Genomic DNA, 16,269 nt, shown 5'->3' on the forward strand with positions numbered 1-16,269 from the left:
ATTTCTGTAAAGGGGAAGATTGTCATTATCTAGAGAAGGAGCGGAAAAAACAAAACAGTGTCTTATCTTAGGAGGTTGCAGGGGAGGAGAGATAAGGAAAGATGGCATACGTGCAGTGGCACCGCAGTAAGTACTCAATGCCCTTTCAATTCGCTGTGGAACTGCTAATTCTCTAAGAACTGCCCTAGCCCAATGCGGTGAGATGTACCTGCATGTCCAGGCTGAGGCAGGAGGACCCCCTGGAGCCCAGGAGTTAAAAGACAGACTGGCCAACAAAGTGAGACTTCATCCCCAAGAAAACAAGAAAAATCTCCCAGGGCCAACTGGCATAAATCAGGATGTACTGCAATAATATGCCCTCTTCAATAAGGAAAAGCTACTTTGGTATTTGAAAAAGCCTCCAATAATTGCCAGACTTGAGAAAAACAAAAATGAAACGTGTCACTCTAGCATTTTGGTCTGGTAAAGCTACCTTTGGCAAACGTTGGAAGGTAGCTAGACAGATTTGGCGCTGGGGTCATTAGATATAAATTCTCAAGATCAATTAAAGGCACAACTTTAAGTAACTGAGATGTGTCACAAGCTAGAACATGGCCGGAGAAGGGAGATGGAAGAGAATTAGAATCACGGCAGGGAGAGTTACTGAGCAAGGTTCTTCTTGGAGAAGTCCCACTGAACCTGTGAGTCATGAGGAACAAGGGGCGAGAGGCCTGTCCCACTAACAAGAATAGAAAGACACAGTCTGGAAGCTTGAAGTCACCTCACGGAGATGATCTGATTCAACCTGCTCACTGACTGATGAAGTAACCAAGGTTTGGACAGTGACAATAACTTGCCCAAGGACACACAGTTAATCACTGATCTACATAGGTCTTTACTCATCTTTATGTGGCACACATAATAACCACAAAGTTCACTGGGTGTCTTCCCTGCTAGCCTGTGAATTCCATGAAGGGAGAGAAGTCGAGAGCAGTGGGCCTCCTGTGTAGACTGTCAGAGTCTAGGGCAGGGGTTTCTGTCATTCTGTGGCAGTGGAAGAAGCCAGGACTAGGTGAGCTTGATGATCTGCCTGGGGTCCCATGACTGGAATTCAGCCATACGATGTTCAGTGGGTGAACAGTACCCAACAAATGCTGAGTGACTGGGTGAGCTGATGGATTCAGTTCAGCCTGGCTTCAGTATCCAGGCACTGGCTTCTGCTTGGACACAAAAACATCACCAAGGAGCACCCAAAATCTTCTGGTCAGTGTGAACACATGGCAGAAGCAATCACAGAGTTGTGCCTGAATAAACCTGTTTCCTATGGGTAAAAACACTTCCTTCACAGAGCAGTCCTAAGATTTCAGTAAGATGCTAAGGGTATGTGAAAACTCCATGTGCATTATTGCCACACGGTGAGATAGTGAGTGGAACAGACTTCAGGGGAAGCTAAAACTGGGTGGAAATCATGTGACCAGCACTTCCTGCTCACGTGACCTGGAGTGAGGGTCACTGAGTCAACCTTTGACTTCACTTTCTACATCTGATGAATGGGGATGGTAACAGTACTTGGTTCATAGAAGTCTTCAAAAGATGAAACTGTGTGTGTGTAACCTAAATAGGCTACTAAGAATACAAAATACAGTACTTCCTATTAGTCAATGGGAGCTGCTTTTTAAAAAAAAGGGCACAATTAACAAAATACAACAAGGTGGTAATTACAAACTGAATATAAATGTATCCCTCTCCCCCAAATCCATGTACTAAAGCCTTAACCTCCAGTGTAGCCATGTTTCAAGACGAGGCCTCGAAGAGAGTAACAAAGGTGAATGAGGTCTTAAAGACAAGTTCTTCGTGGGGTTCTTACAAGTGTCCTTATAAGACACAAGAGGGCTCACTGTCCCCATGCACACAGGCGAGAAATCGTCTAAGGACATCGTAAAGAGGGTGCCATCCACAGGCCAGGAAGAGAGCCCACACCAGCCCCCGGCCAGCTGGCACCCTGATGACAGACATCCAGCCTCCAGAACTGGGAGAAAAACAAACGTCTGTCCTTTAAGCCACCTAATGCGGCGGTATTTGGTAATGTCAACCCAAGCAGCCTAACACAGTGATAAAGTCAGGAAAGCTAGTGTTATCTTGGGAGGAAAATTCCAAAATTAGCTCTCTGAATTAAATAACATTTTTGTCTTCTAATTCTAAATTCAGGCCAACCTCAAATACCTCTCTCTACGGGGTTAATTACGATTGCAGTGGGAATTTCATACTGCACCTGTCGAAATTAGTAATGAAAGGAAAAGTACTGGGCCTTCCAGGTTACACAGGGCTTCCTTTCTCCACCTTTTCTTGCAGAAATGCGGTGACCACTTCTGATACTCAGGAACTTAATAATGTAGCTATAACCCTATCAATGAGGTATTTTAGGTACCTTGTAGAGATTTAAAGTAATCTTTCATGTAGCTGGGTCTCAAAAAATACCAGAACAGGGATAGAAATATGGCTGAGCAGTTAAGGCACTTGCCTGTGAAGCCTATGGACCCATGGTTCAATTCCCCAGAACCCACATAAGCCAGATGCACAATGTAGCACATAAATCTGGAGTTCATTTGCAGTGGCTAGAGGCTCTGGAGCACATTTTCTCTCTCTCCCTCATAAATAAATAGATCAAAATAAAAAAATTTCAATATCAGACTAGAAGAAAGCTTAATAAACGTTTTCTTTTCCATGCTGGAGATTTGAACCAAGAGTCTTGCACATGCAAGGCAAAATGCTCTACCATTGAGCAACACTCCAACCCCATAATCAACATTCCTGCTTTACTTTTTTCTTTTACTGGGGATTGAACACAGAGCCTGGTTGTGTCACACAAAGGCTGTAGCAGCTGAACTTCATCCGCAGTCCCCTGCCCTTAATAAACATCCCTGAACATTAGCAGCTCCACAGAAATCTAAAAACTTCTTAAAGAAAAAAGAAAGCAGGGAGAGAAGGGAAGGAAAGAAGGAAGGAAGGGAGAGAGGGAGCTAGCTAGCTAGCTGAGCATGGCAGGGCATGCCTATAATCCTGACACCTGGGAAGTGGAGCCAAGAGAACAAGAAGTTCAAGGTCATTTTCAACTACATGGCGAGTTTGAGACCAACCGGGGCTACATGAGTTTCTGCCTTACAATAACCAGACTAACAAAGGTCTCACTGTGGTCAGCAGTCTGGCCCTGGGGTGGTGGACTGCTTTCCACTACTACTGTCTCCTGCCATGGGCTCCCTTCCAGTGGGAATGGTACTTCTGACTTGCTCCTAGGATTTCGCTCTGAGATTTGGTCCTTTCTCACTTGCTAGAGGGAAGCCAGTAGTCATGATGGGAGCCGGCCTGGGGGAGACTCAGCCCACCTTCTGAGGCACTGGGGGAGGCCTCCAGCCCACAGCTAAAGGGAATGACCTGTCAGTCCAAGAACCAACAAGAAGTCTGCTGCAAGCCTTCAGCTGACACCTCGCTGAAGCTTTGAGACATGCTGAGACAGAAGCACCCAGCTAGGGCGCCCCTGGATTCCTGAGCCAAAACACTGTGAGATAATACTGGCTGGAGCCACTACGTGTTAGGACAGTTTGTTTTGCAGCAGTGATGCACTAATCTATACTGCATATTTATTAGGTCCTAGTCACACAGACACACATGTCTTTCTGTAAGTATTATAGGCAGCCTCGTTTCACAGGTAGAGAAGTGAGGACGTAGGTTGGGTAAATGCACCCAAGGGTCAAGTCACTCTGCCTAAGTGGTGAAGGTAGGCTTAAGACCCATGCTCTTGACCACTGTGCAACACTGCCTCCTTGTGCTCAGACTACTTCATTTCAGGATTTTTTTTTTTTAAGAGTAAAATGCAGCCAATACGAAGTCAACACTTTCCCCAACATCAAAGTTTAAGTTAAGGTTGTTAATAGTCTGACCTTTCATTCTGATGATGTTTTCGGTTTCTCTGGAAAGACACAGGAGGCATTTTTCCATCTACTGCTTTGGGATAACCTGCTAATGCCCAGAAAAGAGCAGCTATCGGTGCCAGGGATTAGTATTTACAGAGGGAAAAATCTGTTTCCACAACTGACTTGGATTTCAAAGGACTGGTAGTTTTCCCCAGCACTTAAAATGACTGGGCACAACATATGTATATGAAGGGAGTCTGTGGGAGAAGGAGGGAGGGAGGGGGAGAGAGAGCCCTACACAATCACTATTCACACAATTGTACAAACCAGCCCCTCACTGATTTGTATAACAGTGGATCATGTCTTCTCTCTGATTATTATTATTATTAGTTTTTGAGGACAGACACAAAGAATCAAATGACACAGTCAGAAAGATAAACACAAAAATGAAGGGCCTCAGGTTCCTCTTGCTGCTCCATCACAAAGCCTTATGTAACTGCCCCCAGACATAACGAGTCTGTAGTCGAAGGCAAGGTAACATTTACAGTTTCTACTGAAAAGAACCACTTGCCAGGGAGCAGGGTGGTGGGGAGAGATTAAAAATAAGAAAATCTAGGGACATAAAAAAGCATCTGACTTATTTAAGGGTTCAAAGTTCTAACATCAGGGAAATAGAGGGCAAATTCAAGTGTTGCACATATGTAATGTAGATTTAGAAATAAAAACAAAACACAACATTGCAAACATGTCCAAACAGACGGAACGGCTGGCGACCCGATCAGTCAAGGGGACAGCTCATTCATGACTGAAGTCTGAGAAACCCCAGCTTCATGCTTCTCCTAGGTTGAAAAGGGAAAATGGACTAAAACCACCTGGATTTCCCAACTGTTGCTTTCCTACTGGGATGTCCCATTTTCCAGTGTACCACACACAAAGTGACTCAGAGCAGGAATATACAAAACTTCGGCTGAGGATGATCAACCTTGGAAAATGGAAGCTATGGGTATCAGCTGCACCACCTCAGCCCCCAAGACTTCAAGCACCAAGCTACCATTGAGCACGGACTGACCCAAGTCCCTGGTCTGCCCTTAGGGGCAGAATACAAAGGAAAGGGGAAGGAAGTGGCCATGCTGGGACTAAAATGTTCCTAGCTGCCATGCCACTTCCCAAAGACATGGGCCCCTCTGCTGATGGCTAGAACCCTGCTTCCCCACTTCCCGTCTTCAAGGTCAAACACCTCAGAAAAGGGAGTCTCAGGTCCCTCCCCAGAACCGGACTCCCATTGTGGATTCACAGAAATCAAGGTACAGACAGGCGGGGATGTCTGTCTAGAAGTAGAACCCAGCTATCAATCATTCAATTATTAATTATTCAGATATCTCCTCAAGACATAATCACGCATATTCTGTTCCCACTGAACCCCCCCCCGCCCCCCCTCACTTTAACCTTTACTTTCTTGTTTTGAGACAGAGTCTTATACAATAGTTCAGGCTGACCCAGAACTCACTAGGCTGGCCGCTGACTCTCTGTTCTGGGTGCTGAGATTACTGGAGTGAACACCCACATGTGGTGTAAGCCAAACCCCTTCTGGTTAGCTAGGACACTGCTTCTCTGCTTTGATTGACAGCATCATGCGGGAGCTGTCCAGCCCATTCCCAGCTCTGTGGCCTGAGACTGGAATTAGTCTGCAGTAGGGTGAGGCACATGAAAATTTCTCAGTTCGCCCTTGAGATTCCAACGTGTGCGGCTGTGGTGGTCTGATTCAGGTGTCTCCCACAAACTTATGTGTTCTGAATGCTAGGGCCCCAGCTGGTGGCAATTTGGGACTTGGAGCTTCCTGGAGGTGATGCATTGTTGCGAGCAGGTTTACGGGTGCTCTAGCCAGTTTTCTCTTGCTAGTGTTTGGCACACTCTCCTGCTGCTGTTGTCCTGATGCTGGTCAGGAGGTGATGTCCACCCTCTGCTCATGCTATTGTTTTCCCCTGCCTTTATGGGGCTTCCCCTTGAGTCTGTAAGCCAAAATAAACCCTTTCCTCCCACAAGCTGCTCTTGGTTGGGTGTTTTCTGACAGCCATGTGAAGCTGACTGCAACAGTGGCTAATGTTGGAATCAACCTTTGCGGGGGAGCAGGGGCTGTCATAAAGACCTTCAGCCTGTGCCTAAAACCCTCGTAGGCGCATTAGAATATTTGTTATTAAAAGAAAATTATAGAAGAGGCTGTCATAAATCATAAGCAGGTATTTTCTGTAAAGAAAAGTGCATTCGGTGGGAAAGAATAGATTTCTGTATGCTTTTTTCACTTAGCCTTCAGGCAAAGCTCTATCAAGCAAATGCAGGTTTCAGACAACCAAGACAAGAGCATGTATTTTCGCTACTATGTAGAAATGTGCTGTTTGGAAGCTAAACAGAACACTATTTGAGAAGTGCGTGTTAGCTTGGTGACAGTTTAAGGAAACAGTAGCTCAAATAAACCAACTGCCAGTGACAAGAACCCAAAGCGCAGGTAGTTACCGGCCCAAAGCACTGCTTTGCTTTCTAAGCTTAAAAAATAAAAAGGTCGGGCTGGAGAGAAGGCTTAGCGGTTAAGCGCTTGCCTGTGAAGACTAAGGACCCCGGTTCGAGGCTCGGTTCCCCAGGTCCCACGTTAGCCAGATTCACAAGGGGGCGCACGCGTCTGGAGTTCGTTTGCAGAGGCTGGAAGCCCTGGTGTGCCCATTCTCTCTCTCTCCCTCTATCTGTCTTTCTCTCTGTGTCTGTCGCTCTCAAATAAATAAATAAAAATAAATAAATAAATAAATAAATAAAAAGGTTTAAACTGGATGCGGTGGTGCACGCCTTTAATCCCAGCACTTGGGAGGCAGAGGTAGGAGGATCACCATGAGTTCAAGGCCACCCTGAGACTACATAATGAATTCCAGGTCAGCCTGAGCTAGAGCGAACCTCTTCCTCAAAAAACCAAAAATTAATTAATTAATTAAAAAAAATAAAAAGGTTTACAGAGAGAGTAGTTAGTATAATGAAATATGCTAGACAAGTATCAAGTAGCAATAATCTTATTGCAATAAACATTTTCATTCACTTTCAGTAATACAAATCTCTCTAGTAAGATTATTTTAAATTAATCACAATACACTTATTTATTAGATAAATATTTAACATACTCTACTAGAACCAAAACTTATATATCAGACTAAACTTTTTTTTTTTTTTTTTTTTTGGTTTTCTGAGGTAGGGTCTCACTCAGCTCAGGCTGACCTGGAATTCACTCTGTAGTCTCAGGGTGGCCTCCAACTCATGGTGATCCTCCTACCTCTGCCTCCAGAGTGCTGGGATTAAAGGTGCACATCACCACACCAGCAGACTAAACTGTTAACAGATACCAAACAGCTTCCAAAGTAAATTCTCAAATGAGGCAGTAGTTCCAGTCAAGTTCTTCTTTTAAGACTAAGGTTGCAGAATCATGTGGGCGTGAGGGAGGGTTGCTGGCCCACAAGACGCTTTGTCAGCTTCGCAGCCCATGACCTGTCTACTCAAGGTAGACACGGCCTGAAGGAGACACATCTGCACTCTACCATCCAAAGGGGAAAGCCTTTCAGATACTAAGGGGCCAGGTTGAAGCTGTGAAGCCACACGCTCTTGTGCAGAGGGACTATCCCAGCTAAAGCGAAACAATCCACTTGCTGGAAGGCTTACCAACGACTAGCCGTGACTTTAGTGCTTGGATGTCTTACAACATAGAACTATTTGCCTTGGGAACTAGGATCCTTTAGTGTGGCCAGTTTTATGTCTTTACCTTGTGCAACTCTTACCTCCCAGTTGCCCACTCAATTCCGCCAATCAGTCAGAAGACTGGCTACTCTTCCACCCCTGCCTGCTCTGGGCTTTAGCATCCCAACTCCATGCTTTCAAGTCTACGACTCTTGCCAGGAACCTCTTCCCAGGGAGCTCCAGGCATGCTGCTTCCTCCCCTAGCTTGAGCTTTTGGCTGTTGCTCATGGCTCCAGGGCTGGACATCCTTATGGAGTCCCTCAGGCTGGCCTAGTTAACAGTTGTTCAGTGAAACCCCTTGGACCCCCAGTGTGTGACCCCATTATGGCCTGACCCCTACCGCACAGCCCCAACATCATCACTATCACCTTTTCCTGTTGTCAGCCCTCCATGTTCTCAGGTTCACATGTGAATATTCAAGCAAAAGAAAAGTGCCTCACCATGAGCATGTGTAGACATTTCTTGTCATTACATTACAAGAGCAATATTGGCATAGCACTTACAATGATAAACATCCTGAAGATGATTAAAGCAGATGCAGGATGTGCCTCACTTGTAGGCAAACACCATGCTATGAGAGGAGTTTCTGGTAGAAACAAGAATCCAGCCGGGCATGGTGGCGCATGCCTTTAATATCAGCACTGGGGAGGCAGAGGTAGGAGAATCGCCATGAGTTCGAGGCCACCTTGAGAATATAGACTGAATTCCATTTCAGCCTGGGCTACAGTGAGACCCTACCTCGAAAAACCAAAATAATAATAATAATGATAATAAAATAAAATAATTGAATCCACTTGTGAATCTGCAAGAGACACTGTCTGAAAGCACCTTGTTCACCAGAAGCTTTTCTAGGTCCCGTCCAACTCCTCCACGCTCACCAGAACCCAAACTCCACGAAAGCAGACAGTCTGCATGTGCACCACGCGTTCCTCTGGGCCTAAAACTGGGTATGGCACCCAACATCAACCGGTAGCAAAGAAGGGATGCGTGAAGGCATGCGAGCCCGTTGCGTCTACTCCAAGAATCTCCATATCATTCCCAAGAGCATCTCAGCTCATCTGATGTAAAAGGGCAATCTCATTCCTTTCCCAGACCCCTACTGTCCAAGCCTTACTTCTCCCCATAGCACCATCACCTTCTGAGACATTTCATGCTTATTTATTGTCGGTTTCCGGCAACCAAGAGCATTAGCAAAGCTTTCAGCACTTGGCACCGGGTCCGCGTGTACTGTCAATGAACTGTAGTTGAAGGCTGCTGCCAAGAGGAACTCCGCTGTGGAACAGTGAATGGCGTGCCTAAACCTCAGTTATTTATGATGCATATGCCCATTCACTTTCAGAAAGGCCTTCTTTGTAGAGTGAGAACTCACCTTCCTTTCTGAAACGTTTCCCTCTCTGTAGGCTAATCTCTGGCCAGCAATTCAAACCTTAGGGGTCCTGGGGTGATCTTTCCCCAGCTCAGCGCAGGGGTGGGCCGTGCAAGAACACATTCCATTTGTCTGGAAATACATGTTTTTTGTGGGTTTTTTTTTTTTTTTCATGGGAAGATCCCCAAACTGCACTGTACAGAGGACTGAGATCACTTTGCTAGCTACTCATTGTGATGTGTATATTGAGACTGCTGTGTGCGCGGTTCTGGGATCTGAGGATGCAAGGGATGAATCAATAACATTTTTGCCTTCAGGGCTGACAAGCAAGCGTCGGACCACAGGGGATGAATTGTCACCTGAAACACCTTCCCGCTCGCTCCGTGTTCAGCCACAGCCCTGCATTCACTAGCTATAGGAGGTGGGGTGGGGAGGGGTGGTCATCTCATTCATAGGGAGGAAGCAGGAAACAGACGTGACTCACTGTTCGTAAATAGGACGCCAGCCTCTAACATTCTCAATCTGCACTGCTGGAAGAAAATCCAGTGTTTGGGTGCGGATCCGCGGGCTGCTCATAATCTTGCGGTTGGTTGGCCAGTTTGGGTCGAATAGGTTTTGTGGCGGGGAAGGGGGACCACGTCCTTAATTAAGCCTTTTAGGATATATTAGCCAGGAATCTTGCTCCTTTTCAAGGTGTGCCAATGCCACCACCAGGAACATCCATTACCCTGGGAGTTGACCCCTCTCCCTCCTCTTAAGCCATGCAAACTGTAGACACTTTGGAAGGCGAGGCGGGCAGAGTCGCCCGTGATGGGAGGAATGAGCGGGGAGGAGGGATGGATTTCGAACCTTCGGTGCTGTGGACAGGGTCGGCGCTGCAGAATGAAACCAGCCCTCCGGATGAAGGGAGCTCGACCGTGTCCCCGCGGCCCGGGGCGGGGAGTGGGGGGGTGGGAGTCGCCCTGCAGCCTCGCCCCCATCCGCACCCCGCGAGGCCACCGGCGCCGCCGCCTCCCCGGCAACAAGTGTGTCCGCCCCGCCGGCCCCGCCCCGCTGCTCACCCGGCACAGGCCGTCCACGAACACGCGCGGGTCCAGGTGGCAGGCGATGGTGGCGCTGGGCAGGTCCTGCAAGTCCACCTCTTCCATCTCGCAGTCGATGAAGCTCCAGTCGCCGCCGCCGCCGCCGGCCTCGTCCCCCGCCCCGGGGAAAGGCGCGAAGGGCCTCAGCGTCACCCCGGGTCGCGCCCTCGCTTCGGCCGCTTCAGCCGCCGCCCCGAGCCGGGGTCCGGCCACGCCGTCCTCCATGCCGGCGCTCGTAGCCGCGCGCTCGTCCGGAGCTCGCGCTCTCCCTGCCGTTTAACCCCCTCACGATCACGCCGCTGCCGGCTCCGCAGACGCCGCCTCCCCGGCGCCCGCCCAGCCCGCAGCCGCTCCGCGAGGGAGGGGCACACAGCCTAACCCCAACACAGAGCTCCGGCCAGGTCCTGCGGCGGTCCCTTTAAGATCGTCCCCTCAACTCGCTGGCTGCTTGTATCACCCCCGCCCTTCCCAGAGAGAAGACCAATAAAAAAACAGGATCCTGTTCACGTGATGCCAGTGCTGCCGCCCTAAGCCTGAAGCCCAACAGCGGCCATTTTTGTTAGGGGCAAAAGGCCTCCAGCCAGTTGTGCTTTTCTGACAGCTGGAGGTGCCTGGTGAGAGGTGTTGCGTCCTTGGGATGAAAACTGAGGAGACAATGCTTCTGTGGTTCCCATGCGGTGACATTTTGAAACACATTGGCCAACTCTGGGGGATTTAAGGTAGATGTACTCAAAGAGATGACTCTTCAACCTTTAGCAAGTGGTTACTCACTGTGTATTATCACATGTAATCCCAAAAAAGGTTGGAACTAGACCATAATAACACATTTTACCTTTGTATTTAGGCTTTTTAGTCATTGTATAATTGACACATATATATGTGTATGTGTGCATATTTTAATTAATTTTTTAGTAAAGTACAAAATAATGAGTTTCATTGGTACATTTTTCTATAGATATCTTTGTATATTGCTCATATCCTCTCCTCATTACCCTCCCTTCTGCCCTTTCCACCTCTTAATCCCCTTAATCTGTTAATCCCCTTCCTCTCTCCAAATATTTCCCCTTTTGTTTTCATACCTTGTGTATTTTTATTACTACCTATGCTGTGTACAAAAGGAGATGAGGTGAGACATCAGATCTCGCCTTTGGGGATTTTATTATATCAGGAAAGCAGAGCATCTTATATGAGCATATGCTTTTCTCTTCCTGCAAAATAGAGTTCATTCACTATGCAAGACAACATGATAAGATGAAGACACGGGATTCAATTTCATCTTTTCTGTTAATTACTTGCAAAGTAACCAGAATCTCAGTTTCCTTCCTAATAAAATGAAGTCCTGTGTATCCAGAATCCAGCAGGATCAATTAATGACATCTCTGTTCATGCAGCAGGTCTTATGGAGGATGTGAAGTTGGCTCTGTGTGTTCCCAAAGTAGGCTTAACTGTAGCTGGTTTACTATAAGTGTAACTGGTTATTATAAAAGGTGCACCCCATAACATCTGGGACTTATTCAAAGGATGTCTGTGCAAGACTCCCTGGTTGTTGCCATGATCGCCCCAAGAAACTGAAATTCAAAAGGAGTACAAAGATGATTCAGAGATGACTGAGAGTAGAATGGGACAGGGAGAAATAGGAACTTCTGGGCACTGATGCTGGAATTGAAAAATGGTGCCACCAGTTGGATAAACAAGCAAGCAGCTCCCCTGGAAAATAAAAATGCGGAGTTATCATATGACCCAGTAATTCCTTTTCTAGGTGTATACTCAAGAGAAATGAAACCATGCCTGTACACAGAAGTACACAGAAGAACCTGTACATAGAAGTTCACAGTGCCATTATTCATGAAAACAGCCCATGTGTTCACTAGCTGAAGAATGCATATGTCAAGAGTATATCCATGTATGAAATAGTATTTGGCCATAATAAGGAATGAAGTATTAATACTTATCACAACATGGATGGGTCTTGAAAACACTAGATAGATTAAGTGAAAGAGGCTTGTTATAAAATGTCCAAATTAGGTAAATGTGCAGAGACAGAGTAGAGGGGTGGTTGCCAGGCACTAAAGGAAAGGAAGTAGGAAGTGACTGCAAATAAATAAGGCAGTTCTTCGAGGAGTGGTGAAAATCTTCTCAAACTGGCTGTACTAATGTTCTCACAACTCCTTGTATAAAGACCACTGTGTTGTGCTTTACAATGTAAATCTGATAGCATGTGATCGTCTCAATGGAGCTAGCCTTTTGTTTTGTTTTGTTTTGTTTTTTAAAAAAGAAACATGATAAAGGGATTCATTGGATGAAGGGCAGCAGCATGGATGACATGATGGAGTCGGCAAGTCTCCAGCCAGGCATTCTGAAAAGAGGATGAGACACCCGTTTTGGAAAAAGCCTCACCCAGCCAACTGGTTGCTGGGTGGGTCTGCGTTGTTTTCAGCCTTGGGACAGGGTGCTCTTTCATGGCTTACTGTAAGCCACTTGTGGCATGAAGGGCAGAGAGCGGGAGGGAAAGAAAGCCCCATGGAGACAGACAGTCACAATGCAGGGTGTGTACCATCACAGCTGACCTTCTGCGGCGCAGAGGCAGGAGCAGTGGGACAACCTCGGGTGAGTGGCAATGACAAAGTAACCTGTAATTAACTTTAGAGTGCTGCTGGTTTATCCAGATACACAAGATGGAGATTTCTTCCTCCCCCTCTATACCCTTCCCAGGCAGTGAAGTGTGAAGCATGACATTTCTTAGTCCACTGATCAAATCCACGTCTCCAATAACCACACTGGTTTCTTTGATGCAATAGTTCATGGTTGCATGCATAAACTCGCTCATATCCTCAGAGACAGGTGTCATGACCGTGGAGTCTTAGGATGGAGGCTCTGTGAGATCAAATGACTTTCCCATAAGCAAACCTGTAGCAAATGGCAAGGCAGAAACCCACCAGGCTGTCATTCCCTGTGGTTCCACAGCAAACAGAAAAGCAGGAAGATACATGGCAAAATGTAGAGAAGAAGGAAAAGAGGACAGAGGAAAAGAAGAAAGAGAACAGTGGAGAGGTTAAGAGCAGAAGTGAGGGTCATGGATAATGATGTTAAGGGGAACCTCAGCTCTCCTTCCCTGCACCCCCCCCCGCCCACCGTGCAAAGTGTCCTGCAGGGCACATATGACAAGAGCTGGCCTTGCACTGCACAGTATGTGGGAAGCAGAGCTCTGAAAATATCTCGGTGAAAATGACAGAATGCCATGGACAAACAGGATTAGCCTTATGCCTTCCCCATCAGCATAGCCAGGGTTCTTGCCTAATGCAGGGGATAATTTATAATAAAATATCCTGTTTCTCTTTCTACCTAGGACGTAATAATTTATAGTAACTGCTGACTTCACCATGTGTTTTGTCTTATTTTGTTTTGTTTTGTTTTTCAAGGTAGGGTCTCACTCTAGCCCAGGCTGACCTGAAATTCACTCTGGAGTCTCAGGGTGGTCTCGAACTCGCGGCGGTACTCCTACCTCTGCCTCCCGAGTGCTGGGATTAAAGGCATGCACCACCACGCCCGGCGAAACTATATGTTTTATTTAACTTAAATATGTGTCATGGGCTGGAGAGATGGCTTAGCGCTTAAGGCACTTGCCTGCGAAGCCAAAGGATCCCAGTTCGATTCTCAGGACCCACGTAAGCCAGATGCACAAGGGGGCGCATGCATCTGGAGTTTATTTGCAATGGCTGGAGGCCCTGGTGTGCCCATTCTCCCCCCCCCCACCTTTATGCCTCTTTCTCCCTCTCTCAAATAAATAAATAAAAATATATGTAAAAAACGTGTGTCATATGTGTGGTATGGTGTGCTGAGTGTGTGTGGTATATGCCCATGTATGTGCAGATGTAAGTGCCTATGTGTGCAGGGGCCAGAGGTGAATGTCAGGTGTCCACTTTCTATCACTTATCTACGCATTACCTTAAGGTGAAGTTTGTTTTCTGTACGTGGACTATGGTTTTGGTAAGCACCAGTGATTCTTCATTCTCTGCTCCCCACAAAACTGGGGTTAGAGCCATGTGTGGCCACACCCAGCTCTTTACCTGGGTCCTGGGGAACCGAACTCAGGTGGTCTCAGGCCTTCACGCTTGCACCAAGCACCTTCACCCGCCGAGCCAGCTCCTCCGTTTCCCATGCCTTTTATTCAAGCCTAACTAAGCCGTGCCTTATGCTTTCTGTGACAATAGTAGTATCAACAACAGAAAATATCAGCTGTCAGCAGCGCAGGTAGAAACTATTCAAATCCTAGAAGATAACTGCCACCACTCCTAAGAGGAAATCCACTGAACTTGGAGGCAATCTTTGTAGAGGGTGTGCCACCACAAATCATGGACCATGGCTTCCAGTAGTCTTTGGGAATTGTTCACAGGCATCCTCTGTGCTGGCTGCAGCAATGGAACCCAAGCTCTGCCTAACTGGAGAGACCTCCCTTCTCTTCAGCTCCAAATCTGGTGCCTGGAGCTGATTTGATCCAGATCTTAAGATACCCAGAAGGGAAAAGGACCAGACAAGGTGAAGAACTGCTCTGACTTGAAGGCCTGTTCTCATAGGCACTGTAATAACATGCGCTGCTATCTCTCCTTCATTTCCCTCCTCATGCTCCTTATATGTCAGACATCACAGTCATCCAGATGAAAGGAGAGGAGGTGTTCAGAAAGCCACTTTTGGTTATTTTTGTTTCCAGCACCTGCCTTGTACATCTCCCACGGCACAGTTATGCAAACTTGCCTATAAGGGATGCGGCAGCCTATTCATTTGCCAGGTGGGAAGTTTTACTCCACCATATCTTCAATGGCTTCCCATCTTGTTCTGGAAACTGAAGAGGGCTGTGTGCAGGAGGTATTTGCCGAGCGCTTATTAAATGAGCCAGAGTCATTTCTGCATGTTCTGAGAAATTACAGACATTTTAAGTTTTTAGTTAAGGTGGAAGGTAAGTTGCTGACTTTTTGAGTGCTTTGATAGGAAATGAACTGTCCCAAAGACCACCCAAACAAACAGACTCTTTAACTCAGTTGGGACTTTTTAGTTTGTTACTGTTTAAAACTGAATTGAAATGTCACCCTGTTGTTTTAGAGAAAGGAACTTTCTCTTCCTATTTGAGGTTCATTTGTAAGACACGTTCTTTTAAAATCCAGTTCATTTTCATGACCTCTTAACGTTAAAGGGTATTTATAAATCAGAAAACCAGTTATAAATTCAATTTGGGGAAAATATTGGAATTTGAGTAGTTCGCCTAAGTTTTGGAAAGTAGACCAGTGTAATAGCTATCTTCTCGTTGCTGTTACTAAATACCTAGCAAGAAGCAAAATGACGAAGGGTTTGTTTCAGCTTGTAGTTCCAGGTTCCAGTCCATCGTGGCGGGGAAGGCAGGGCAGCAGGAGCTTGAGGCGGCTGCTCACATCCACGGTCAGGAAGCAGAGTGAGGAAGGCTGCTGCTCAGCCAGCTCTCTCTTTTTATGCAGTCCAGGACCACAGCCCATGGAGCAGTGTCACCCACAGTCAAGGAAAATCTTCTCACCTCAATTAACTGCATCAAGGTACCACCCTGGCAGGCATGCCCAGAGGCTCTTTTCCTGCATGGTTCTAGGTCCTGTCAAGTCAATGTAAACCATCACTGCCCCTGACTTTTACATTTCTTCAAATTCTCTTTTAAGTGTGTGGACATGTGTGTGGCATTTATGTGAGCCAGGATTCTTCTGGCTGTGAGAATACTCCAGCTTGAAACTATCAACTGGTATTGTATTTTAGAACTTTAGAAAACAAAAATCTACAGTGTATCTTTTTCTTTCCGAATACAATTTCTGATTTTTGCTTCCTGCACTAACTATTGCTTCTGCTGTATCCTTTCACTGATCAAACTGCAGGGAACTTCAACCCAAGAATCTCTGAAGCCAGCGTTTCAGTTGCTTTGCATAGTCACTTGGGTCAAATACTGACAAGAAGCAGCTTAAAGGAAGAGGGTTCATTTGGGGCTAAAAGTCTGTGAGGCTCAGTCCTTTGTCAAGGGGAACGTGTGGCAGTGGGCGGCTGTACAGCAGCAGAGGCGCCTGGGAGCTGCTTCCTCACATCTCAGCCGACCCAGAAGCAGAGATGGAACAAGAAACAGGCCAGGCTATGCATGTCAAGGCCCAAACCACTT

The 16,269-nt window shown here is 46.6% G+C and overlaps 1 protein-coding gene across 1 annotated transcript in view; it reads right to left on the bottom strand.

Annotated features, from left to right (window-relative positions):
• Nucleotides 1-10,331, bottom strand: part of Rcan1 (regulator of calcineurin 1) — a 93,238-nt gene extending 82,907 nt beyond the window's left edge. The window contains exon 1 of the mRNA XM_004654464.2: nt 10,086-10,331. Coding sequence (XP_004654521.1) covers nt 10,086-10,331 — 246 coding nt within the window. The remainder of the gene's footprint in view (nt 1-10,085) is intronic.
• Between the last annotated feature and the right edge of the window lie 5,938 nt (nt 10,332-16,269).

Source organism: Jaculus jaculus, chromosome 5 (assembly GCF_020740685.1).
Source record: "Jaculus jaculus isolate mJacJac1 chromosome 5, mJacJac1.mat.Y.cur, whole genome shotgun sequence".
Classification (NCBI taxonomy): Eukaryota; Metazoa; Chordata; class Mammalia; order Rodentia; family Dipodidae; genus Jaculus; species Jaculus jaculus.